General features: G+C 37.5%; 4 protein-coding genes across 16 annotated transcripts in view; 3 read left to right on the top strand and 1 right to left on the bottom strand.

Annotated features, from left to right (window-relative positions):
* The first annotated feature begins 445 nt into the window (after positions 1-445).
* Positions 446-4,336, top strand: LOC141430573 (cytochrome P450 6B7-like). The gene is made up of 2 exons (XM_074091345.1): positions 446-1,852; positions 3,797-4,336. Exons 1-2 carry the CDS (start codon positions 493-495, stop codon positions 3,967-3,969), a joined length of 1,533 nt encoding a protein of 510 aa, XP_073947446.1. The 5' UTR covers positions 446-492; the 3' UTR covers positions 3,970-4,336.
* Positions 4,337-6,388: 2,052 nt separating this feature from the next.
* Positions 6,389-10,190, top strand: LOC141430563 (uncharacterized). Of its 2 annotated transcripts, none has more exons than XM_074091329.1 (2): positions 6,389-8,159; positions 8,804-8,889. In XM_074091329.1, exons 1-2 carry the CDS (start codon positions 7,214-7,216, stop codon positions 8,854-8,856), a joined length of 999 nt encoding a protein of 332 aa, XP_073947430.1. In that variant the 5' UTR covers positions 6,389-7,213; the 3' UTR covers positions 8,857-8,889. The 2 variants fall into 2 exon arrangements, with proteins under 2 accessions (XP_073947430.1, XP_073947429.1); XM_074091328.1 differs by having other exon boundaries at positions 6,390-7,343; positions 8,034-10,190.
* Positions 10,191-12,067: 1,877 nt separating this feature from the next.
* The window catches only part of LOC141430559 (uncharacterized), a 207,416-nt gene continuing 193,135 nt past the window's right edge, over positions 12,068-26,348 (bottom strand). For 4 of the 12 annotated variants that reach the window (XM_074091313.1, XM_074091316.1, XM_074091318.1 and 1 more), the window contains 12 exons: positions 25,925-26,068; positions 24,989-25,087; positions 18,255-18,495; positions 18,039-18,116; positions 17,537-17,640; positions 17,292-17,384; positions 16,500-16,643; positions 15,897-16,027; positions 15,470-15,649; positions 14,794-14,937; positions 14,456-14,536; positions 12,070-14,208 (listed from right to left, as the gene is read on the bottom strand). In XM_074091313.1, the coding sequence (XP_073947414.1) occupies positions 14,103-14,208; positions 14,456-14,536; positions 14,794-14,937; positions 15,470-15,649; positions 15,897-16,027; positions 16,500-16,643; positions 17,292-17,384; positions 17,537-17,640; positions 18,039-18,116; positions 18,255-18,495; positions 24,989-25,087; positions 25,925-26,068 (1,545 nt within the window). In that variant the 3' untranslated portion in view covers positions 12,070-14,102. Of the gene's footprint in view, positions 14,209-14,455; positions 14,537-14,793; positions 14,938-15,469; positions 15,650-15,896; positions 16,028-16,499; positions 16,644-17,291; positions 17,385-17,536; positions 17,641-18,038; positions 18,117-18,254; positions 18,496-24,988; positions 25,088-25,924; positions 26,069-26,348 lie in introns of all 12 variants that reach the window. The other 8 variants (XM_074091310.1, XM_074091314.1, XM_074091312.1 and 5 more) reach the window with 6 other exon arrangements.
* Positions 21,163-23,261, top strand: LOC141430566 (cytochrome P450 6B5-like). The gene is made up of 2 exons (XM_074091336.1): positions 21,163-22,547; positions 22,917-23,261. The coding sequence occupies exons 1-2, from the start codon at positions 21,185-21,187 to the stop codon at positions 23,087-23,089; spliced, it is 1,536 nt and encodes a 511-aa protein (XP_073947437.1). The 5' UTR covers positions 21,163-21,184; the 3' UTR covers positions 23,090-23,261.

The raw sequence follows: 26,348 nt of genomic DNA, 5'->3' as shown, positions 1-26,348 counted from the left end.
AAAAATACGTGTCCCATATTTTTCCATAATCTAACTGTCGGACTTAATAGAATGATATATTTATAACCCAGTCGTCATCCCTATTTGGTAACCTACATACATAAGCAACGGGTTTTACGCGACGTGATATTTATTTGTATTTTATTCCTTAGATATTTTTTAAACTTACACATTAAGCTTTCTAAACTTGTTCCAATATAGGCTATCGATGTAGATACTAACATAGTTCTTAAGTTTCTATTGTTACTAACATGGACCAAATTAGTTGTCTGATAATAAAATCTTTTTATTTTATTTATTTATTTTATTTTATTTCATTTTTACAACGCTAAAATAATAATATTTTTACTTAAGTTTACTTATAATAATGTCAATCCGGCTCATGATAAGGTAGGTTTGCGTTATCTTAACCAGATTATATTTAGCAGTGTTTTTTTGGTGAGCGTCGTGGACGGCCGTGTTGTTTTGCTTGCATCCTTATCTAAGTTCAAAATGTGGCTGATAATTGTAGCAGTGGTATTAATAGTGTTATATTTCTATAGTACTCGGACATTCAATTATTGGGTGGAGAGAGGCGTTAAACATGACAAGCCGATACCATTTTTCGGAACTAATTACCGACAATTTGTACAAAAGGCCAGTATGGCAATGCTCGCTACAGAAATGTACAGAAAGTACCCAAATGAGAAAGTTGTTGGCTTCTTCAGAGGCTCTACGCCAGAACTCGTCATAAGGGATATCGACATTATAAAAAGGATAGTGACCACAGACTTCGAACATTTTTACGCCAGAGGCTTAAATCCGCACAGAACAGTTATAGAACCACTACTAAAAAACTTATTTTTCGCCGATGGAGACTTATGGCGATTAGTCAGACAAAGGTTTACACCTGTATTTAGTACTGCCAAACTTAAAGCAATGTTTCCTTTGATCACTGAAAGAGCAGAAAAACTACAAGTGTTAGCTGAAAGTGTGGCTTTGAAAGATTCATATGACATACGAGAGCTCATAGCAAGGTACACTACTGATTTTGTAGGAGCCTGTGGTTTTGGTATTGATATGAATAGTTTAAGTGTTGAAAATTCACAGTTCCGAAAACTTGGTAAAAGAATATTTCAAAGAACAGCAAGAGACGCATTAGCTGGTGCGCTCAAATTTATGTTCCCTGATTTATGTAAGAATATGCACTTTTTAGCACCAGAAATAGAAACTTCTATTCGACATTTAGTGCAAACTATATTAAAAGATAGAGATCACAAGCCATCTGGTAGAAACGATTTCATAGACTTGTTACTGGAGCTGCAATCCCAAGGTGAAATGGTTGGTGAATCAATTGAGAGAAAAAATCCCGATGGAACACCAGTAGTGATTAAAATGGAGTTAGACGATGTTATAGTGATGGCACAAGTTTTCGTATTCTTTGGTGCGGGATATGAAACATCATCGAGCGCATCCAGTTATCTCCTTCATCAATTGGCCTTCAATCCAGACTGTCAAGAAAAAGTACAGGCAGAGATCGACAGAGTATTAAAGAAATACGATAATAAGCTTACTTACGACGCAGTGAAAGAAATGACTTATCTAGAAATGGCGTTCAATGAGGGCATGCGAATGTATCCTTCAGTAGCATACATAGTAAGAGAATGTAGATCTCCTTCATACACGATACCCGAAATTAACCTTACAATTAACGATGGCGTAAAAATAATGATCCCAATTCAAGCAATACATATGGATGAACAGTATTTTGAAAATCCTGATAAGTTTGATCCTGAACGATTTAATCCAGAGTATAAACTAGACAGAAGATTCGTGTACATGCCTTTTGGAGAAGGGCCGAGGTCTTGTGTTGGTAGGTTTTTATAAGAATTATTAAGTTTTAGTTTTTTTGTATTTCAGTAGCTTATGCATGCGACTTTCTTAGCGCAGAATTAAAATTTCTGGTGAAGTTTTTCATCACTGCCATCGCATCCTTACATTTTAATATTTTTACTGTATTAAATGATATTTTAACGGATAACTCACGTCTTAAATCGAGTTTAGCTCGACATGTTTTGGGCTATTTCGTAGCGCTTCTTCTCAGGAGCACGCGACTCAGCGGCTTCTGCAACAAGGGTCGCGCGAGTAGAGCGGTGGCGCGTAGTGCGCGTGTTGCGGCAGCCGCTGAGTCGCGTGCTCCTGAGAAGGCGGGCTACGGAATAGCCCGAAACATGTCGAGCTAAACTCGATTTAAGATGTGAGTTATCCGTTACAATATCATTTAATATGAGTGAGTCTCACGGTAGTTTCATTTAAAAAAAAATACTGTATTACAATATCCTATGTAGGTTAGGTACTATTTTTTAGCTCTGCAAGTTTAAAAGTATCTCCTCATTTCTGATTCGATCCCGTAGAGAAACCCCAAGCATAGCTCTCTCCATAGCTTGCTGAGCAACTCTGTGCTTATTTAAAAGACCTATAGTGAAGCACCACATAGAAGAACCAAGGGTCACCGACATAGCTAAGCGAATTACCTACCTCATTGAAATGGCAATGCGCAAGCCATATAGCACGGAGAACAGATGGTCGTTGGGGCGAAAGGTTCTCAAGTGGAGACCGCGGATCGGCAAGCGCAACGTAGGACGTCCACCAATGAGATGGACGGATGACCTGGTCAAATTCGCGGGTTCACGGTGGATGCAAGTCGCTTCCAACTAAGGCAATTGGAGGTCTATGGGGAAGGTCTATGTCCTACAGTGGACGTCCTACTACTGATACGAGTATGATAAAGATGATGAAGATTAAAAGTAATTAAATTCGTGGTCATGGTCGTTTCACTCTTTTAGGTGTTGAGGTTGCAAAATTCGTAACCTTTATTTCTTATTTTCAAATTAAAATGTTTCACACCTCTAGTGTCAAAAATTAGGTACAAAGTTCCCGTAAGAACGGATGGATGGACGGATGGGTGACTTAAAATTTTATATAGCATATAATTTTCTTCTCAGCAGAGGTTTTTCCGAACCGGTGGTAGATATTTTTGACATTCATAAGTGCTTGTTATAGCCTAAATTGAATAAAGATATTTTGACTTTGACTTTGACTTTGATAGTTACCTGAACTGTAAGGTATCTTTGCAAAAAATCGGTTCTATAATTAAATAATTCGCGATCAATTTACACATAGGTTATCGTGGTTTGTGTACAACAATATGATGACTTTTTATTTGTACACCACAAATAATAAGCATATTGGTAAGTATGTACGTATTGTTTATCTTGTAGAAAAAAAGTTGTCGAACTGGCTTTGGCAAATTATTTGGCATCAATTTTAATTTTCAATTTCAATTTCAATTTATTGTGAAGAATTTAGGTATACAGTACATAGGTGTTCAATAATTGCACTCTTATGATTAAGTCTCACTAAACCCTTACCTTTTCAGGCGTAAACACCATAGGAAACGTATCTATATTAGTATTAGTTTTGCGCGTTTTGCAAGTATAGCAGTGTTGACCTAGCGATTGGACCTATGGCCTCTGAAGCATAGGATTGTGGGTTCACGCATTTCTGAGTTAACCGAAATTAATATGTAATTTATATTGCAAATCGACAAATAATAAGAACAGGTCAAAAGTCGGTCGGAAAACATGTAAATTTATAATTTGTTTAGCGGCTGTGTAATCCTCGGTGTGCGAATCTTGGCCAATCGCATTTGGCCACTTTTTCACGTTTGGAGTACGATAATTAATTATTACGTATTAGGTAAGAAACATCGAATTTTGCGTTGTCATGATGTTCATTGCTCTGAATGTTTTTGCAGGAGCTCGTCTGGGTCTGATGCAATCCATGGCTGGAATAGCTGCTCTACTGCAGAAGTTTACAGTTGAACCAGCAGCATGCAGCGTCAGGAACCCTACTCCTGAACCTAGTGCTATTGTGGCCGAGAGCTTCGTAGGGGGCTTGCCACTAAAATTGAGAAAAAGGGTTAAATAAATCTGCATTTTCTGAACTTGCTCCTGTGTTCTCCGTTACAACAGGAGTGAACGCTCGCTGCAGGGAGATACTGAATGTGATTAGTCGATTTTTAATGTTTCAAAGTCAAACTAGAATTTTATTATCGTGGTGGACATGTCAAAGAAATAAGGATGAGTGCATCAATGCCACTTTTGGCCAGGTTCATGTAGAAGGCATTGTAGCTCATCCAGTACATATCGCAGGACGCAAAGAATAGCTGCGCAGAAGAGGTACAGGTACTGAAAATGCTAAGCAAATGGAAAATTTTGCGGCGGCAGTAGTAGTAGAGTAGTAGTAGATATTTAAAAACCTTTTATTTTTTAATAAATTAGCATGCGTTAATTAACCTCTTGTATTTATGCGGGAAATAACAAAAACCGTCGATTTAGTCTTTAATGTTTACGGATTACTATTTAACTAGAGAAAAATACAAATACAACATTAAATGCCTACAATCGGCAAAATTTCAGAGCGCACTGGAGGTTGGACAAATTGGGACCTGTGAGTTAGCCCTTTATCGCTTTCTGCCTAGTCCACAAACAGAGTTTTCTGTAGTGAGGAATCACTACCTAGTTATTAATAATTTGCCGTGGTATAACTACACCTTCGCTGCTTATCCGTTCGTTTATCTGACTGACATATGGCTGCAGTTTTTGAACTGAAGCCAGATGTAAGTAGCTACAGTTTTCACTCTTAGGATGTTGCCAGTTTAGCATCCATTATATATTCTCTCTAAAAAGTTATAAAAAAACTAAAAGGAACAAAATAAGCCTAGTGGTCTAGAACTCTGTTAAGTAGCTAATTTAAAGTTCAACAGTCGGGACCCATTACTAAGAGTTTTTGAGCGTCACGATTTAAATGGGTCCCGACTGTTGAACTTTAAATTAGCTACTTAACAGAGTTCTAGACCACTAGGCTTATTTTGTTCCTTTTAGTTTTGGCAGTCGGGTTTTTTGATTTTTTAAATTTAATGTTTTATTTTATACTTTTTTGATATTTACGTGAAAACGGTAGATTAAAAGTATTATAACCCATATATATTTAGAATGGGCTAATTATTAGCTTTCATTTGATACATATATTGTTACAATACAAAATATTTTTCATTCCTCCGCCATATTTTTTTTCGCAGACGCCGTATTGAAATATTATGTAGCCTATGTCACTCTGACAGTTATGACGAATCCAATGATACCTCATATGTCAAAATCCGTTTAGCCGTTTAGGCTGCAGCGAGGAACAAAGAAATGGACATACATACGCTCGAAAAACATAACCCTCCTTCGGGCAAAAATCTACAAAAATCTATCCCGTTTGCTTTTTCTTCAGTGATGAAATTTGGCTGTCATTAGGATTTAAATTTACGGTCGTCTTGAAAAACAGGGTGCATGGCACAGACATGTATTAAAGTAAGTGACCCAAGCTTGGTAAAATATAAGTACGATACTTGAGTATTGTCGAGGAAAAATATCTAGCCTCTACACTAAATTTACCTTGCTTTTCTGCTCCACGAAAACAGTTTTGTTTTAAGGTTGAACAAGAAATAAGCATAAAATTACAATAAAAGTGAAATCCTAACAAAAACGTGACGTAAACAAGTGTCAAGTCTAAATTGATACAATTAGTTCATAAAAGTAGCGAAATGCAATGTAGCTATTTTGAATAAAATCTGGCCTGTTCATGCTTCTTTAAATTTTATGTAAGATTAGAAAGTTTGCTGATTTCTAGGACGAGGGATGGTAATTATAATCATAATAAATTTTTGGTCATAGTGAAAACATTTATTTGACTTATAGTTATTGTATACGTACAAATGTAAGTATATAACACAAAACTCAGTTCAGCGACAAAAGCGCACATAATGTAATTTACGTATTAAATGCTTTTGGTATGTAAATTATTCGAGAAAAATAAAATGCAGTAGGTAAGCACCAATTCAAAAGGTAAAGGCGTTTAAATTTACTATAACAACTTTAATACTAAACGAATGTGAGCCTAACACAGACAAAAATCAAGTCTTATTATATACAAATATCTACTTAAATATTTCGACTAGTTTATATTTTTCTTTGCCTAAATATTTCAACAATTAAGTAATTTATATCGATTGATCAATGATAAAAATACTTACCACAAACATAAATAAATACTTGCTTTTCAAAAACATTACGATTTGTTAAAATATCCCTCCTAATATGCATATTCAATTATGCGAAACTATAATAAATACTTAACTCTACCACGAATAATTAACTCAAAATTTTGTTTTGTTATGAATATTTGAAGCATTCATACATACAAATTTATAATTTACAAAAGGTAAAATCTAGTTTTCAAAAAACAGTGTTGAAATGGGCACATTGAGACAAACAGGGTATTACAATATTAAAGTAAGTGACCCAAGCTTGGTAAATATAAGTACGATACTTGAGTATTGTCGAGGAAAAATATCTAGCCTCTTGTTGGCAACACCACATTAAATGTCTAGCCTCTTGGATTCAACATGGCGAACTAATGTGTCGTGTCAAATTGTGCTCTTACATTTTATAAATTAATAAATCTTTACTGCTGCAAAAAGGACTTTCACTGAACAGAGAAAAGGAAATACAGTCCACTACTAAAGAACTAACAATTCTTCATGGTCCTCCGAACTGCGAAGCAAGAATATTTCTGCAACTTATTCAGTGACGGAAGCCATTGTGAAAATTACAGTGAAGAAAACAATAATTGTTCAGTGATATTTCCATACAAAACAAGCGTAAAGGCTGCACATCTAACGAAGATCGAAGATATTACAGGTTTCAGCATAGCTGACATTCAGCTACTCCAAAATATTTCGTTCGATTTCAATAGAAGAATTCAAGGTCAGTCATTCAGTTCTGTGGGGCGGTGCCGGGACGTGCGCAATTTCGCTATAGCAACACTGCGTCGGCGGCGGTTGCGCGTGCATCGGATAGTGAGTAGCCAGCCTTATGTGCGTGTGCGACCTCATCGGCTCCCTGAACCTACCACTCCAGAGACATTATAGTGTTTAGTTTATCTGTGCATTATTGACAACTACTTTTCTCCGTTTTAGAAACGCATTTTTCGTTTAGGTACTTACCATTGTCGAGTTGTTTTGTGTCCGTAATCCTGTATAATTGTTTGTATAAGTGCTTTATAAGTGCACGCCGTGTACCTAAATTAAATTTATATTAAGTTTACAATTGTACCGGTGACAAACATGGAGAAAGAATTAAAGAAATTAGTCGCTAAGCGGGGCTATTTAAAGGCTAGCCTTACGAGGATTTTTAACGCAGTAGACAGGGCTGATCAAGAACCTTTATCTCCAGCGCTTGCGCAAACCAAAATAGGTAGGTTAAGAGAATTATTCCTTAGCTATCAAGACATAAACATTGAAATATTGTGTCTCAATTCCGCGGACTCTGAAAATGTAGGCGAATCTGAGGACAAGTACGCGGCATGTTTAACCAAGCTAAGTGTAATCTCAGCGAACACAGACGCTAGTTCACAACCAGTGCGTCATAGCCAAGTGTCCAATATAAAATTGCCATCAATTGATATAGATACTTTCACAGGCCAATACCGCGATTACACTCGGTTTATAAATATCTTCACGTCAATGATACACAATAATACCACGCTCGATGATGTGCAACGACTGTATTATTTACGTAATTTTGTCAGCGGCGAACCTCTTGATCTTATAAAGAACCTACCAATTTTCGGCGAAAGTTATACTGAAGCACTATCGATTTTGAAGGACAGGTATGACAATAGAAACCTCATAATGAGTGACCACATTTCACAGTTATTGGAATTGGCACCTTCAAAACCGACAGCTGCTAGTCTGAGGGAATTTTCAGCACATGTTAAACAACAAGTAAAGGCATTAACATGCATACACGAGTCTGTCTCACATTGGGACATCATATTGGTGCATTTACTTGTGAAAAAACTTGATCCTACCACCGCTAATGCCTTTCAACTAAATAGAGACTGCAAAATAGAGCCGACTATTAATGAGTTTGTACAATTTATAGAGAAAAGAGCACTGGCACTGGAGAGTGTTGACCAAGGTACAAGTAAGCAATGCGACAATGTAGTCGTAAACGCAGCATACCAACGGGACACGGAGCGACAGATGAGCATGCGTCAATGTATACACTGTAAGTCCAACCATAAGTTATTTACTTGTGCAAAATTTAAACTGTTACCAGTCAATGACAGACTAGCCTTTGTAAAATCCAAAGCGCTATGTCCAGTATGTCTAAATTCTCATCCTGGGAAATGTAGGTACCACTTCAAATGCAATCACTGCAAAGACAGGAGCCATAACTCTCTGCTTCATGTCAACACGCCTGCAATAGCTTCAGGTACAGTGACTTTAGCATCAAGTATTGAAGAAAGCCAATGTTTGCTGCCTACTGCCCGAGTCTACCTTGTGGGCCAGGACGGGACAAAATATAATGTAAAAGTATTATTAGACAGTGGCTCACAGGTGTCATTTGTTACAACTGAGCTTGTGCAACGATTAGGTTTGACTCCTGTGCAGAAAGAAGTCACTATTGTGGGTATCACAAATGTAAACAATAAAGTCAATTACAGTATCCCACTTGAAGTATATTCACGTATCTCCCCATTCAAACTTTCTGTCAACTGTCATGTGGTTGATTCAATTACATGCAAATTGCCGCAAACAAAGTTGGACATGTCTAACATTTACATTCCTCCCGGCATACAGCTTGCAGACAATGATTATAATATACCGGGTGAGATACATATGTTGATGGGTTGTGACGCATTTTTCCAGCTGCTCCTGCCGCAACAGCCAGCTCTGGCCAGGCAGTCGTCGGCGCAACATAGTGTCCAGCCTACAATAATCAACACGCACTTCGGGCATGTCATCGGTGGCAGTCTGCCGCTGCAACAACAGGCCTGCAATAAAACAGTTAGTCTACACTGCCAGGTATGCAAGTCTGATAATGACAATATCAATGAAACCCTACAAACCTTTTGGAAAACCGAAGATGTACCTGAAATATTCAAAGAACAAGCCTCTGAGACCGATTTATGCGAGGAAATATTTCAGAATACTGTACAATTAAGTAATAATCAGTTTCAAGTTGATTTACCATTAAAACTACCGCTTGAACATGTTAATGACACTCTGGGTAAATCTTTTGAGTTGGCATTGAGTAGATTTTTAAATTTAGAAAAAAAATTATCCAGGTTTCCAGATTTGCTTGAACAGTACAAACAATTCATTCAGGAATACATTGACCTAGGTCATGGCCACTATGTGGACATTGAAACCATGGACCTCAACAAGGATGCTGTGTATTTCTTACCACATCGCGCAGTAATCAATGAAAATAGTAAATCTACTAAAACAAGGGTGGTATTTGATGGGTCATTAAAGACTAATAAAAAAATCTCACTAAACAATCTCTTGCTAAATGGTGCTTTAATGCAAAAGGATCTATTTCAAATAATGCTTTTGTTTCGTTTAGGCGATTACACGTTCACGACCGATATACGTCGCATGTTTAGGGCAATTGCACTCAATCCTATTCACACTTCGCTACAAAATATATTATGGCGTGACGATCCTAGCGAACCCATACGTTGCATTCGCTTAGATACGGTGACATACGGCTTAAAGAGTTCTACGTTCTTAGCCACACGGTGTTTGTTTGAGCTTGCATCACGTTATGAGCATGACTATCCTTTGGCAGCATTTATCATAAGAAACTGCAGTTATGTTGATGACGTTTTATATTGCGATTCGGACATAACTACAGTTCTCGAGGCAAAACGACAGTTGCGTGAACTACTAATGCTTGGGGGTTTTAACACACATAAGTGGTCTTCCAATCACGCACCGATTCTGTCAGATATTCCTCCGACTGAGCAACATTTCGATGAGCTTGATTTACAACGAGACAATCATAAATTAAAGGCATTAGGATTAACTATTGACAACAATAAAGATTGTTTTACAATCTCTTGTCCAGAGACCTTCAATAGCCAATCAGTGACAAAACGGGATATTTTAAGCTACATTTCAAAGTTTTACGACCCAATGGGATTTGTAAGCCCTATTATTGTTAAGGCTAAAGCTATTATGCAGAGGTTATGGTCAGAGCAGATTGATTGGGATGCTACGCCAAGTAATGCTTTAAAGAGTGAGTGATTACAATTTGCACAAGGTTTGTCTAGCATGAATCCCATTTACTTAGATCGCAACATTCCAGTCAACGACACTGCTGCTGCTGTCCAGCTCATCGGCTTTTCCGACGCATCCAGTTCTACAGGCTACGGCTGCTGCATTTACCTGAGAGTGGTTGATCAAGCTGGTAAGGCAACATTATCTTTACTTTGCTCGAAATCACGGATTAACCCACTCAACAACAAACTAACGGTGCCGAGACTGGAGTTGAACGCTGCACTGCTTCTAGCAAAACTTATTACAAGGGTTTATAACACATTAACACTGAAGCTTAAAATCAATGATGTAATTCTCTTCACTGACTCGCAAATTGTTCTGGCGTGGCTTGCAACTGAACCGACGCAACTTCAAGCTTATGTTGCTAACCGAGTGAGTGTAATTAAAAACCAAACAGGTGACTGGCGCTGGCTATACGTCGGCACAGCAGACAATCCTGCGGACCTGGTGAGCAGAGGTGTGGATCCGCATCAACTAGCTGACTGTACGCTTTGGTGGCGTGGACCTTCGTTCTTACTAGATAAGTATGACTTTGCAAATAATAAGTCATCTCCGCCAGAGGTCGTACCAGAGCTTAAAGCTTGCTCAGCGCTCTCCAGTTGCTCACTCTCTCACGTCAAAGATAAAGGCAATTCTTTTCTTAAAGCGGTCATAATAAGTACTCAGACATAAATAAAATGACGCGTTTAGTGGCATACTTCCTTAGATTTATTAATTATCTAAAGACTTAAATAACAAAAATGGAACATTGCAATTTAAATCTTTAACCAGTGTGGAGTTACAAAGGGCATTGGCGCTCATAATAAAACATGATCAGGGTATTCATCACGCTGACAATATTCATGCAATTAAAACCAACAATGCTTCTTTAGTAAAATTACATCCCTTTCTCGATGGTGATTCCATTTTAAGAGTAGAAGGACACACCTCCGATGAACTGGCCGATGGCACGTGTTGTGCGTGTATGTCCTGGAAAAGATGATAAGGTTAGGGCGATCGAAGTAAAAACTCCTAATGGCAGGACACATGTCAGGTCTATCACCAAAGTATGTGCGTTACCGGTACAATAATTTGCATTTAGTTAAGATTATGTAACTTACATATATTTAAGTAAAACTTACCTGTTGAGCTTGTATATCATAATGATTAAGAGGCTATTACTCATTCCTGTTGTAGTAGTAACCTTCTCAACAGAACACTTATTAAATTTAGGTCAATCATTATTATGACATAAGTTATAAATTCTAACCTGTTGTTATTCTGTAGAATCCTTCAGCTAAACCTGAAAAAATAATATTTACCTTTTGTGTTGCTGTAGACTCCTTCAGCTAAACCTGAAAAAAAAAGTGTAAAAATAATTATCTTAATATTCACTAGCTACAATGTTAATTTCATTACAGGAAAAATATAATAAATAACTTACCTTGTTTTGTTACCGATACTGTCTTATGTTGTATACAGGTATACTTACCAAATAATAAATAAATGGTTGACTGTACTGTAATAATAATAATATCTCTTAGATTATTCTAGATTGTAAGAACTTAATGATCTCAACAATATTTTGATGTCATATTGTGTGGTCACAATTATAGTTTTTGCTATTGTAAAAATGTTAAAATAACATTTTAATTTTCTTTCTTGAGGCCGCAACATGTTGGCAACACCACATTAAATGTCTAGCCTCTTGGATTCAACATGGCGAACTAATGTGTCGTGTCAAATTGTGCTCTTACATTTTATAAATTAATAAATCTTTACTGCTGCAAAAAGGACTTTCACTGAACAGAGAAAAGGAAATACAGTCCACTACTAGAGAACTAACAATTCTTCACCTCTACACTAAATTTACCTTGCTTTTCTGCTCCACGAAAACAGTTTTGTTTTAAGGTTGAACAAGAAATAAGCATAAAATTACAATAAAAGTGAAATCCTAACAAAAACGTGACGTAAACAAGTGTCAAGTCTAAATTGATACAATTAGTTCATAAAAGTAGCGAAATGCAATGTAGCTATTTTGAATAAAATCTGGCCTGTTCATGCTTCTTTAAATTTTAATGTAAGATAAGAAAGTTTGCTGATTTCTAGGACGAGGGATGGTAATTATAATCATAATAAATTTTTGGTCATAGTGAAAACATTTATTTGACTTATAGTTATTGTATACGTACAAATGTAAGTATATAACACAAAACTCAGTTCAGCGACAAAAGCGCACAAAAATAATGTAATTTACGTATTAAATGCGTTTGGTATGTAAATTATTCGAGAAAAATTCAGTAGGTTTCAAAAGGTTTTAAATTTACTATAACAACTTTAATACTAAACGAATGTGAGCCTAACACAGACAAAAATCAAGTCTTATTATATACAAATATATTTATAAAACTCAAATTAAATATTTCGACTAGTAAAATTATATTTTTCTTTGCCTAAATATTTCAAAACCTAATTAAGTAGATTTATATCGATTGTTGTCATCAATGATAAAAATATTCTTACAATCAAAGACAAACGATGTTTGTAAATTGAAATAACTTGTCTTTTCAAATCGACACATTACGATTTGTTAAAATATCTTAACCTGTCCTAATATGCATTATTCAAATTATGCGAAACTATAATAAATACGAACTTAACTCTACATGGCACGAATAATAATAACTGAAAATTTTGTGTTCTGTTAAAATATAATACTACCTCTGAAGTTTACTTTATTTAACAGTACAATACAAATATTATACTTTATTGTTTCCACAAAAGCAGTAAAATAAGTTTTCAAAAAAAGCAGTGTTGACAATGGGCAGTTTAACATTGTTTTCTTGCAGACAAACATTTAGAAAACTAATACAAATACGTTAAAGTAGGTGGCGGAAACGAATAGGTAGACCGGAGAAACAAAAACAAAAATATTAAAATAAATAGAAGACCGTTTGGTGGACTTGTACTTGACGCGTTGCTGAAAATAGGTAGGTAGACTCTCGAGTTGGATTGAAGAAGAGTATGCTGTATTATGGTTATGAGAGTCACGGCGAAATTGGATGGGAGTGCCACTTATTTTTGACACGTGTGTAAAATTAACTAAACTCAGTGTAAATAAATAAATTATTGACAAAAACGAGGAAACTCTAAAAAATTGGTGTTTTATTCACAAAGGGAATAGAACAACATGAGTTCATTAATCAGTCTCATTTAGTTCATAATAAGTAATCATAAAACCACAATATCTTAGATATTACCTAATTACAGCATAATAGGTACGTATGATATTATTTGCATGAAATATAAGCGAATTTAAGAATGTAGGTAAAATTTTTGCTGTTTTACTAATAGTGGGCAAAATTAACTAACGTCTAGAAGGACTGCGATGAATTAACCATGAACAATGTTTGAGCGAAATTAAAATTTGACAGAATACAAACATTACACTATATATAAACGAGAATATTTGCTAATATTAATCTTTAGATAAAAGACGGATGTATAAATAGGTCGAACACTTTAATAATGTATTGTGTATAATACGTACACGCGCTCAGTAATAAAGTGTCTTAAGTCGAGAAATTAAAGTTCCAAATCAAATCAAGAAAAGACTTATAAAACTTAAAATACGTTTTGTAAGTTTAAGACTTACGTTGTTTATTTTTAAGCGTATGTAGTAACTCGCTTCAAGCTTAATTTTAATAGGAATCTCGTATTCATTCGTTTTAATAGTCATGAAAAACAAGCTCAGCGACTCAATTCGAATAATCTCATAAGATATATTTTAAATACCCAATGCTTAAACTTGTGTTGTAAAAACATACATTTTTCTTAGCACGTAGGGTAAAATTGACCTGCGTTGCAGGTAGAATTGAAAACTTTATGAACGGCTAAGTATCGCCTAGGTTTCTCTGAAGGGTTGAGCAAATATTTCGTTCAACAATTGTTGATATTCTTCGGCGTTGTAAAGGTAATCTTCGTCGTCTAGCATACCAGTCATATTGTATCTGAAAAAAAAAAAAACAATGAGTAGAAAAACTCGATTTTTTATATACACGGGAACATATTATAGGTATTCTATGTGTAAATAAAGATCTTTGTCTTTACGTCAAGTTACATCTACTTAAATCCATGCAGCCGTTATTAGTTGATTGAGGAAAAAACATCTAAACATCCAGATATCGTCACAAACTTTCTTATTTTGTAATATTAGTAGGTACAATAGACTTCAAACAGTAAGTTTACGAAACTCACCTCGGCACTTCTCTTTTATTTCGAGCATTTTTCGATGACACTTCTATACAGAGCACTATGAAGTGGTTATTGCAAGAGTACCTAGAAAAAAACAAGAGAGTACAACATCCAAATGAACAGTACAAATCTGGAGGCCGCATGAGCCAGGTCAAAGTTTATATCTTGGTAAATTACACACAAGGGAGCTAAAGTTTCAGTATGTTTCTAGTAGGCAGATGTACCTTGTGTTTGAAATTCAGAACAATTTTTCACCACTTCCGAAAGACATTTTCGAAGGAATCACGAGTTTTATTTCTTTTAGGTGCCCTTAATTTAACTGTAGTATTAATAAAGCATACCTTTCCTGAGACAGCAGCTTATGCGAGTACAACGAGGAGGCAAGACCAGGGGTTCGAGGGTCGTGAGATGTCCACTCCTCGCAGAAAGAATCTAGAGCTCGTTCTCCACCCGCGTGTGACCCATGCCAGATCAGTTTATGAGGCCTGTTATAGGGTGGTAGAGAATAATCGTTTTAAGGCAATGATGGAAATATAAATTGTCAAAAACCGACATTTTACAACTAGGTACATTCACCAGTACCAATATCTGACACAACAAGCGTGCACAAATATCTGATACGACTCTATTTCTAGGGCCGGAAGGACGTGTCAGATATTTTTGCACGCTCAGCTGTAGCAGATATTAATGCTGGTGATAGTACCACAACTCTAAATAAAGCTAGTTCCAATAACTTTGACTTTTAAATCTGATGTTTGTAGATAGTTGTATCTAGCCCACTTTGCTATTTCTATGCTGCTTTCTTCAATTGCATCATTACCTATATTTTGGGGAATAAGGCTAAGTGTAGTGCGAAAATCCTTTTTTAACAAAACTTGGCAAATGATTGTATCAGTTGGCTTACAATAGATAAACTAGCAGTGCTCTGTATTTTTTTATCTTATTATGTAGACGTATATACATAAAGCAATTAACATAAACACACAGAAAAAGTAATGTAAATAACGAATCACTCACCAATGAGGATCTGTCATAATATTCTTTCCATCAAAGCTGTATATCCTGGCTCCTCCAGCCATGATGCCCCCATTGCCGTCAAAGATGTCGGCAAAAGACTTAAACAGTACGTCGCCATGAGTGTTGACGACAGGCAGCTGATGATCGGCAAAACGAACTGTCGCATCTAAGTTCGTGGACCTGTTACATACTTTGATTAGATTCAATTTTCACGGGTATTTTTCTTCTTTTCAACATCAAAAGACAAAGGTTAGTGATATTTTGTTCATCGTTTAATATTCCCGTTAGTAATTCATTGAAAGGAAAATTGTCTGGAGTTATGGCAGTTCTATAATCTTTTAACGGAATTCTATTACTGAAATAGTCTATGCCTTTTGTCTGTTAGTTTGTCAGTTAGCCAGCTTATCTATATGGTTTTTTTTCTTACCTGCTGGTGATGAATGCTCTAAATGTGCCCCTGACTCCGGCGCGCCTCGCTTGCCGGTAGCACGAATAGTCGGCGCGACGCACGCCGTGCATGTTGCCTGAGGTGGGATCACTCAAAGCTGCTATCCGAAGCTGTGATAAATATATCAGTGGTGTGATTCTTTAACGAACCTAACCCGAAGATTCATGGCAGCTCTAGGAAATTGAGGACGTGCAGCCGGGTTTTTTAGCCGAAGTGAGTCTGGATTCCTTCTCAGTCACCCATAATGAAGTTTTCCCGACTGCACGACCCCATCTGCTATAAAGCACCTAATATAGAACTAAAAAACTAAATCATGTAACCAACTTTAACTTTTCTTTCACATATACAGTAAAAAGGATACCCAAAGGTATGCCCTTGTTTTTAATTTTTGTTTTTGACACGTTCACTCGCATTCATTGTAAGGGGTTGGGTGTTTTGACTTTGATCAGCAAATAAAAGTCATGACATCTGACACTGAATAATGCGTCCGAGAGAATGGGCCAAGATATACGGCGTAAAGATAACTATGTTATTGATAATGACAATGGCGATGATGATGATGTTGATGACGATAAAACTTACTCGTGGCCCGTCAAAAGAATCAGACGGGCTGTGCACAGAGTTGGATATGGGCGGTACGTGGACTAAGCTGGCGGCTGGCATCGGCAGCGGCGCAGGCGCAGGCGTCGGCGGAGGCTGCGGCGATTGAGTCACTAGGGAGCCAAGCTGATAAAAGAAAGATAAATAAAGACTAAGGCAAACTGTAAAGACAGAATTTCAACTGTGGCCATGAATATGCAATGAAAGAGGAAAACTAAATACTTATTATTTGGAAAATGTTCCATTTATGAAATAAATTTGGTAACACAACTGAAAGAAAACATGCAAATGATTTAGTTTATACTTATTATTTAGTCTTTGATTACACGCATGGACATGCTTCTGAGATAAATTATATATTTTCATTCCTTTTACGTAATTCATTTCTTTACACTCCATAATTACCAACTTCTTAGTAAATATAACATTATTATGGAGTTTTTTAATTAGCTATATGAGTACCTTTATAAGCTAAAGCAACTAATTATCTAGAAAGTAGATAGTGACCACGTGAATATCACTCAAAAATAAAGTCGTAAAAGATTACATTTTCATTAATCGCGAAAATATCACAATAAGTTGACAGGTTATTGACAAGCCATTATCAAGGTAATCAAAGTAAAACCACAGTCTAAATACAGTAAAAGATCTACAAGCAATGCGTCGAGTTTTGCCCGCACTGCTTAGTTCATCTTTTAATTAATGTTTTTCGGCTGAAGTTAAGTTTACTGGTGTATGACGTAACAAGGTATAAACGTCTTTCAAAATACTTACCAACACGTATTGCCAGCCGGAGTTTACTTTCACAAACAGTGCTTGCTCTTCTGTGACGTAAGCAAGAGCACCAACGGGGCTTGAAGATGCCAGCTGGATTAAAAAACATACTCAATTTAGAATTCTGCGATAAATTTGTGTTCATAGTTTATTCAGTCGATTCTATTGATAAAGTAAACTTTGACTACCCGTTATTTACTTAAATGAGTGATTAATAGTCAATTTGATAAACTGATAAGTAGTACCTTCATCATTTCTTCAGTTGTTTGGAATACAGCAGCACCTGGCACGGTTTTACTTTCGTTAGTATCTTCAGTTTTTTGGCTGTTTGAATCAAATGACGGGCGTGCTACGAAGATAAACAAATTCCTTAATTATTGGTGATTACTTTGCTATTCATTTACGTTATTGGTAAGATTAACTCCTTATCTCATTTTGTACAGTCATGGATAAAAAACATTGCTTTGCAAAAGTTATAAAAAGAAGTAACCGCCGGTTGCACCCATGTTGCAAAAATACAGTCGTATTCACAAACCGTTATATAGATGGTATTATGATCTGTGAACTGTACGCAAGCAAACAACATAAATCATAACATTGTAAATCTTACATCTACATAGAGATTTAACACATCTAGAGAGAGCTTGAAATCTTTTTGGGCTGTACTTTAATACATCGAAGAGCAAAAATAAAGATCAGTTATAAATTGCAGTTGCTCCTCAGTACATTATTCTAATTAAAACTTACCGTCTCTATGGCGGTTGATCTTAAGACCTTCCAATTCCCTCATAGCTTTAAGCTCATCTATGGCACTAGTTTTAACCGCTATCCAGAAGCGTGCATAGAAATTGACAAACATATTAATCAAATTTCACATCATTATAATCACAATAATCATGTCCCCTTCGGTTTTTGGTTGATTTTATTTCTTATAAAATGATGTTAACAGTGAATTAGTATTACCTGTTCTTCCGAAGAATCTTGCATTTCCATGCACAGGAGGTTCTTCAATCGCTGTCATGCCGGGTTCTCCTTTAGGCCCAACGATCGAAACACCAGGAGGCCCTGGAGGGCCAGGAGGACCAGGGGGACCGGGCAGATATTGTACGGGTTCCGATCTTGGTCCGGGTGGTCCAGGAGGACCCGTTGCCCCTGGTGTACCTGGGCTGCCATCGTACCCTCGGTCGCCCTTTTCACCTTTGAGCTAAAAAGTTAAAATATATTTAAGTTACTAACTACCTACATTAAACAAACATCAGATATGAAAATTTAATAAATAGATAAACTTGATGCATTTGTTTGTTTATGTATATTGCGTAAGTGTCTCTAATACCATAATACAAATTCTGCAAAGATTTTCACTGATAGGTATCTAACTAAACTATCCTTGATATATTAGTCTACTTTTTAATTCGGGAAAATTCTCGCATTACGTATAAAGAGCTGCTCGCATAGCAACACAGCTAGTGGCAAATAAATATGTTTAGTTAATATCATAATGACACGAAGGTATATATTAGAAATAACAATGAATACGGAACCCAACATGGCATAAAACTGGTTTGTCATGTCACTAGCTCAATGGAATCCAAGATTTTTTAAAACTGAAAAGTTTTTTGGTTTACTGGATTTTGGAGGGAATTAGCTAAAATTGAGAACATTGGCAACGTTGCAAGCGAACAGTCGTATTCATAATGGACACGACCTAGTGCTTATTGCTATTCTTGCTGATGAGGAAGAAAAACTAGCAGCCAGAAAGGCTTCACAGCTAAAAAGAAGATTTTGGGTGAATCAACGGGGCGGGGTGCGTGTCCCGAAGGCGGCCGAAACTATAGGTAGCCGAGAGTTGCGTCCTTAGGTATGCCTTACGCTACCTAAGACTACCGAACTATGCCGAGGCGTCCTTAGGTATGCCTTATGCTACCGAAGACTTCCGAGCTATGCCGAGGCGTCCTTAGGTATGCCTTACGCTACTGAAGACTACCGAACTATGCCGAGGCGTCCTTAGGTATGCCTTATGCTACCGAAGACTTCCGAGCTATGCCGAGGCGTCCTTAGCTATGCTTTATGCTACCGAAGACTTCCGAGCTATGCCTAGGCGTCCTTAGGTATGCCTTACGCTACACTAAAGACTACCGAACTATGCTGAGGCGTCCTTAGGTATGCCTTATGCTACCGAAGACTTCCGAGCTATGCCGAAGCGTCCTTAGGTATGCCTTAAGCCACGTATCCATTAGAGCAGCCTCAGGCCGAGCACCGCGAGCCGAGCCATATTTTGTCGGTTTTTTGGCCGTGCTCAAAGGAGTCTCAGTCTGAGCCGTGCCTTTGGCAGCGTCTCCACTTGCGCGGCCTCGGAGCGAGGCAGCCGCTCGGCCCGAGGCTGCCTCTAGTGGATACGCGGATTTACGCTACACTGAAGACCACCGAACTATGCCGAGGCGTTCTTAGGTATGCCTTATGCTACCGAAGATTTCCGAGCTATGCCGAAGCGTCCTTAGGTATGCCTTACGCTACTGTAGACTACCGAACTATGCCGAGGCGTCCTTAGGTATGCCTTATGCTACCGAAGACTTCCCAGCTATGCCGAGGCGTCCTTAGGTATGCCTTACGCTACACTGAAGACTACCGAACTATGCCGAGGCGTCCTTAGGTATGCCTCATGCTACCGAAGACTTCCGAGATATGCCGAAGCGTCCTTAGGTATGCCTTACGCTACTGAAGACTACCGAACTATGCCGAGGCGTCCTTAGGTATGCCTTATGCTACCGAAGACTTCCGAGCTATGCCGAGGCGTCCTTAGGTATGCCTTACGCTACACTGAAGACTACCGAACTATGCCGAGGCGTCCTTAGGTATGCCTTATGCTACACTGAATACTACCGAATTATGCCGAGGCGTCCTTAGGTATGCCTAATGCTACCGAAGACTTCCGAGCTATGCGGAGGCGTCCTTAGGTATGCCTTACGCTATCGAAGACTTCCGAGCTATACCGAGGCGTCCTTAGGTATGCCTTATGCTACCGAAGACTTCCGAGATATGCCGAGGCGTCCTTAGGTATGCCTTACGCTACACTGAAGACTACCGAACTATGCCGAGGCGTCCTTAGGTATGCCTTATGCTACACTGAAGACTACCGAATTATGCCGAGGCGTCCTTAGGTATGCCTAATGCTACCGAAGACTTCCGAGCTATGCGGAGGCGTCCTTAGGTATGCCTTACGCTATCGAAGACTTCCGAGCTATACAGAGGCGTCCTTAGGTATGCCTTATGCTACCGAAGACTTCCGAGATATGCCGAGGCGTCCTTAGGTATGCCTTACGCTACACTGAAGACTACCGAATTATGCCGAGGCGTCCTTAGGTATGCCTAATGCTACCGAAGACTTCCGAGCTATGCCGAGGCGTCCTTAAGTATGCCTTACGCTACCGAAGACTTCCGAGCTATGCCGAGGCGTCCTGTATGCCTTACGATACCGAGGTATACCTTGACAGTCGTACCCTGCCATGCCGTACCGATAGTGGGCGCCGGGCCTAAAGCGACAGGAAGTCCAGAGACCGTATTGCCTAACGTTTCTGACGCTTGCGATCGCAATCAAATAACAATTTTTGTATGAAAAAACTGTCATTTGATTGCAATCGCGAGCGCCAGAATAGGCAATACAGCCTCAGCTTCGAATTCTGTTTAGCGAACCGAAAACATTTTCGTTTAAAAAAATGTTTTTGACGATTGTACCTTACTTACGTAATATACTTATTGAATATAAGAATAGGTTGAATTTAATCGCATATGATTTTGTTTATACCTATACTTATAAGGTTCTCTTTATTAGTGTTGTTTTGGTATTATTCGTTGCCTGTAGTCTCATTAGGTTTAAGTTCATATTATTACAAAAAATGTGGGCTATAATTCTGGCCATAGTGATAATAATAATTTTATATCTCTGGAGTACTCGGACATTCAATTATTGGGTGGAGAGAGGCGTTAAACATGAAAAACCGGTGCCAATTTTTGGAAATAATTTCCGGCAATTTGCTCAACAAGCTAGTATGGCAATGCTCGCTACAGATATGTACAGGAAGTATCCAAATGAGAAAGTTGTTGGCTTTTTCAGAGGCTCCGCACCAGAACTTGTCATAAGGGATATCGACATTATAAAAAGAATACTGACCACAGACTTTGAACACTTTTACGCCAGAGGCCTCAATCCTCACAGAACAGTTGTAGAGCCTTTGTTTAAAAATTTATTTTTCGCTGATGGAGACTTATGGCGATTAATCAGGCAACGGTTTACACCGGTGTTTAGTACTGGCAAACTTAAAGCAATGTTTCCTTTGATCACTGAAAGAGCAGAAAAACTACAAGTGTTAGCTGAAACTGTGGCTTTGGAAGATTCATACGATATGCGAGAGCTCATGGCAAGATACACTACTGATTTCATAGGAGCTTGTGGTTTTGGGATCAATATGAACACACTTAATGTTGAAAATTCACAATTTCGACAACTTGGGAAAAGGATATTTCAAAGATCTCCAAGAGACGCAGTTATAGGTTTACTTAAGTTTATATTTCCTGAGTTGTGTAAGAATATGCACTTTTTAGCGCCAGAAATAGAAATTTCTATTCGACATTTAGTGCAAACCGTATTAAAAGAAAGAGATCATAAGCCATCTGGTAGAAATGATTTCATAGACTTGTTACTAGAGCTGCAATCTCAAGGTAAAATGGTTGGTAAATCCATCGAGAGAAAAAATTCCGACGGTACACCGGTAGTGATAAAACTGGAGTTAGATGAAGTTATAGTGATGGCACAAGTTTTCGTTTTCTTTGGTGCGGGATATGAAACATCATCAAGCGCGTCCAGTTTTCTCCTTCATCAATTGGCCTTCAATCCAAACTGTCAAGAAAAAGTACAGGCAGAAATCGACAGAGTATTAAAGAAATATGATAATAAGCTAAATTACGATGCAGTAAAAGAAATGACCTACCTAGAAATGGCATTTAATGAGGGTATGCGGATGTATCCTTCTGTCGCTTACTTGGTAAGAGAATGTAGATCTCCCTCTTACACGATACCAGAAATTAACCTTACAATTAACGACGGCGTAAAAGTAATAATTCCAACTCAAGCAATCCACATGGATGAACAATATTTTGAAAATCCCGAAAAGTTTGATCCGGAACGATTCAATCCAGAGTACAAACAAGACAGAAGATTTGTGTACATGCCTTTTGGAGAAGGGCCGAGGTCATGTGTTGGTAGGTATTATTTTTACAAGTTTAATTTACTGTTAGTAGTTTTTGCAAGCGACTTTTTCCGCGCAGAATTCAAATTTTTGGTGATGTTTTTGCAAAAAACCTGCGGCTCAGACGAAAGGTTCCTTACCATTGCAATATTTCAACAGTAACTGTTATTACATTATCCTATGTAGAAATTTTCAGCACTGCAAATTTAAAAGTAATGAAATACTTGAATAAAGTACTTTTACACCCTATTTTACACTTTTAGGTGTTATTTTTTAAATAATTATCGACTTATAAGCTGAGTTTAAGATACTGTACCTATAATGAATAATACATTTTATTGACTATTGTTTTACTCTAATATTTGCTTTGACCGTTTCACAGGAGCTCGATTAGGTCTGATGCAGTCTATGGCCGGAGTAGCTGCTCTACTTCAGAAATTTACGGTGGAACCAGCTGCCTGCAGTGTTCGTAATCCCACCCCTGAACCGACCGCTACTGTAGCTGAAAGTTTCGTAGGAGGCCTACCTTTGAAATTGAGACGACGTGTTCAATAAATATATTATAATAATTTATTGAATCAGGCGTTACTTTGCGGAGGTCCATATTAATAAACTAAAATAATTTCTTTGCTCACCCGCGACCTTTAATCTCCCAGGATAACAGGATCAATGGAATTTGGGCACAAATTTGTGCCTCTGGGAGAGGACAGGTTAAGGTCGCCCTTTAAGATCGCAGGTGAGCAAAGAAATTCTTTTAGTTCATAAATATAATTATGATGTTATGCTTCTAAACTTTCTTTCCATTTTTTCTGCTACATGTAAGGGTTAAGATATGCCTCCGTCGCGATTTGATTTGAGGTAAAAGCAGTGTTTTGGCCTTTGGCGAATTTTCATAAAGTAGGTACTTATCATAATACTTTTTATGGCAAACCTAGGTGGTTCTTAATACAAGTATAAAATCGTTTACCACTATTTACGTGGAACATTCACAATTTTACAAGCTGTTATTTAATTTTAACGTGAGCATCGTACGTTTGTTATATGTAAGCTGTGATTTCGAAATAGGCCAATCATTTTGCGATCACTTTCTGGCATCAGATTGCGCTGAAAATCGACATACTTATGTAAATGTTAATCCGATGATGATACGATATTCTGGTACTGGTACCTACTTACTATTTTTTCACACGACGAAGAAATAATAACAAAACTAAGACTAATCCTACTAATTACTACAAAACGATAGCACTTGTTTCACGCCTCCGGAATATTCTTTATTACAAGCTTTTATTTAACTTGCAATGTACTCGTACAGTCAAGTGCAAAGATATCGACACGCCCAAAATTACAAAAATATGTATACACGACTTTATGCACTTAACATTAAGGTCGTGTAGACATATTTTTGTCACTTTGGCCGTGTTGATATCTTTGCACTTGACTGTACCTATGTATGCAACTATGGGCGCGACAAATCTTGCATTGCAAGTTAAATTTAACTCACTTCCAGGGGTCTGCTTGACGTGAAATTAGGCATAGCTACCTACCTAATTATGTAAATCTGGTAACAATACAATAATCTATTAGTAATATATCTTGGTGGTCCACCCAGGATCATCTCCGCTGGACGGAACTTCTCAACGGTTCATGGCATCGACTTGAAATTTGGTACGGAAATCAGTGCAAGTACACTCAACAAAAAGTACAGTCGGCAAAAAGCTTGTATTAAAAATGAAATTTTGAACAAAAAACTTATAAAATTAAGTTTTAATATTGATTTCGATAAATGCACTTAATTTACTCCTCTGCAAACAAATTTCTTATCAAATTTCACATTGTATAATCGTTAAATAGCTTAGATTAATTACTTGCGTAATATATCGTAATTCTACCTTGTACATTACTTTTGAAATGGCTACTATGTTTGACTTATTTATTATTAAAGCAAAGTTACTAGAATTTTTAAGGTTCAGTAGTTCAGTAGTCCTACAAAGAGCCCTTGTAGTTTTGCCAATCCATCCGTCCGTCCGCGGCTTAGATTAGAGAATGTTAATGCTAAAATCTATAATTTCGTATGAATATATAATAATAAAATACAGAAATGAAGTTATACAGTCCTTAAGCGTAAAGTGGAGATATTTTATGGTTCTCTTTTAAACCTTAAGTGTGGGGTGTCGTTCGATAAGTCTTAAAATATGGTAAGACGCTGTATATCAAGTTTTTATTCGGTAGTGTTTGTCTCAGGCTTCGAACACATTTATCGGTTCTCTGCCTTTTCCCTACTCACGATTCCCTCTGTTTCACTAGCCAGTCAAACTGTTTCAATTGACAACTCGGGATTTTCTCTGAAACTATGTTTTTTTGGTATTTTATGTTCTAAAAAGTTTTTCTTTTCTACGAACACTTGGGTTCATACTTTTTTCTGGATTATCTGAAATCACAATCTCTACTTACCACAGACAGATCCAGTAAGCTTTCCCCAGGTTCACCTTTGTCTCCTTTTGGTCCTGGAAGTCCAGAAGTACCTGGTCTTCCCGAAGATCCAGGTCGACCCTATTAGTAAAATATATGGTTAATACTACTTTTCACTAAAAATATTTGGGGCACTAGATCGTAGGTACTGGCCGAAAACAAAATAAAAGCTTTGACAGGTGTCAAAGCCGCCACTATCTTTTATTATGCTCAATTTGAACAAAAGCAAATCCTGATTCACTTTGGTTCCCAAATAAGAGTATTTTTTATACTTTATTTAGTGTTCCACTGATGGACAAAGGCCTCCCCTTCCTTTCGGCACTCGTTTCTGTCAAGAGCCTACTCTCGCCACTCATTTCGTACTCATCTAGAGGCTATAATATTGTCTAACTCCTACGCGCTAGCAATCGCATTCACCGTCTATTTCTACCCTCATCCGATACCGTTTCACAAAGGTAAGAGAGGTAAGACAGATAAGAACTCTGGTCACCCCGCCATCTCCTTTTCGGTCTGCCTATACCAGATTTAAAATTATTGGTATGTTTTATTACCTTTGTTTCCTTGTAGCAAGAAAAAATAAATAAATTTGTTAGGTTACCTAAAACAATCAGATTGACACTCCTGTACATCACACTATTCTATCGATCAATCTATAATCTTATTTTATGAATGATTTGATGCAGACGACGTCAATCAACAAACTTTAGAATCAACCTGCTCAATCTCTATTGTTGTTCGGATGGCTTTTATTAGCGCTGAATAGTAAACGAAAAAAGGTTCGATGAGGCTATTGTGCTATAAAATTATGCTTAAATGCATTTCTTACAGTTATAATCACTTTGCGGAGTAACCATCAGAACTGGAACCTACCACCAATTTACTCATTAATAGCAATACATAACAAAATAAAATACATACCATCCATCCAGGGAATCCAGTATCGCCCTTATCACCAGGCCTCCCTGGTGGTCCTGGCACGCCTTGGAGGCCTTGTAACCCACGAGGTCCGTTCGGGCCAGGCCTGCCTCGTCTGCCTCTTGGGCCTGAGTCCCCTTTCTCTCCCTAAAAATATATTTTTTGGAGTCTTACTCTCAGTTTTAGACTGAGTTACAATTATGTAACGGTTTAAGAAATATTATATGTACCTATATGTCAACGAGGCATACTAATCATGAACAAATTCAACTGAGCAGAGTTATATCAATTTCATTGACACTGGGGAATTACTATGAAATTCTAAAATCGAAGTTCTTATCGTACCGTCCCTCTCACTCTCCTATTAAATAATATTTATTAGCGTCAGCGGGACGGCAAGACATGAAGTTCGAATTTTGCATTTCGT

The sequence above is a fragment of the Choristoneura fumiferana genome, chromosome 8 (assembly GCF_025370935.1).
Source record: "Choristoneura fumiferana chromosome 8, NRCan_CFum_1, whole genome shotgun sequence".
Lineage (NCBI taxonomy): Eukaryota > Metazoa > Arthropoda > Insecta > Lepidoptera > Tortricidae > Choristoneura > Choristoneura fumiferana.
The sequence above is the reverse complement of the archived record's forward strand: the minus strand, read 5'-3'. Positions and strand labels throughout refer to the sequence as shown.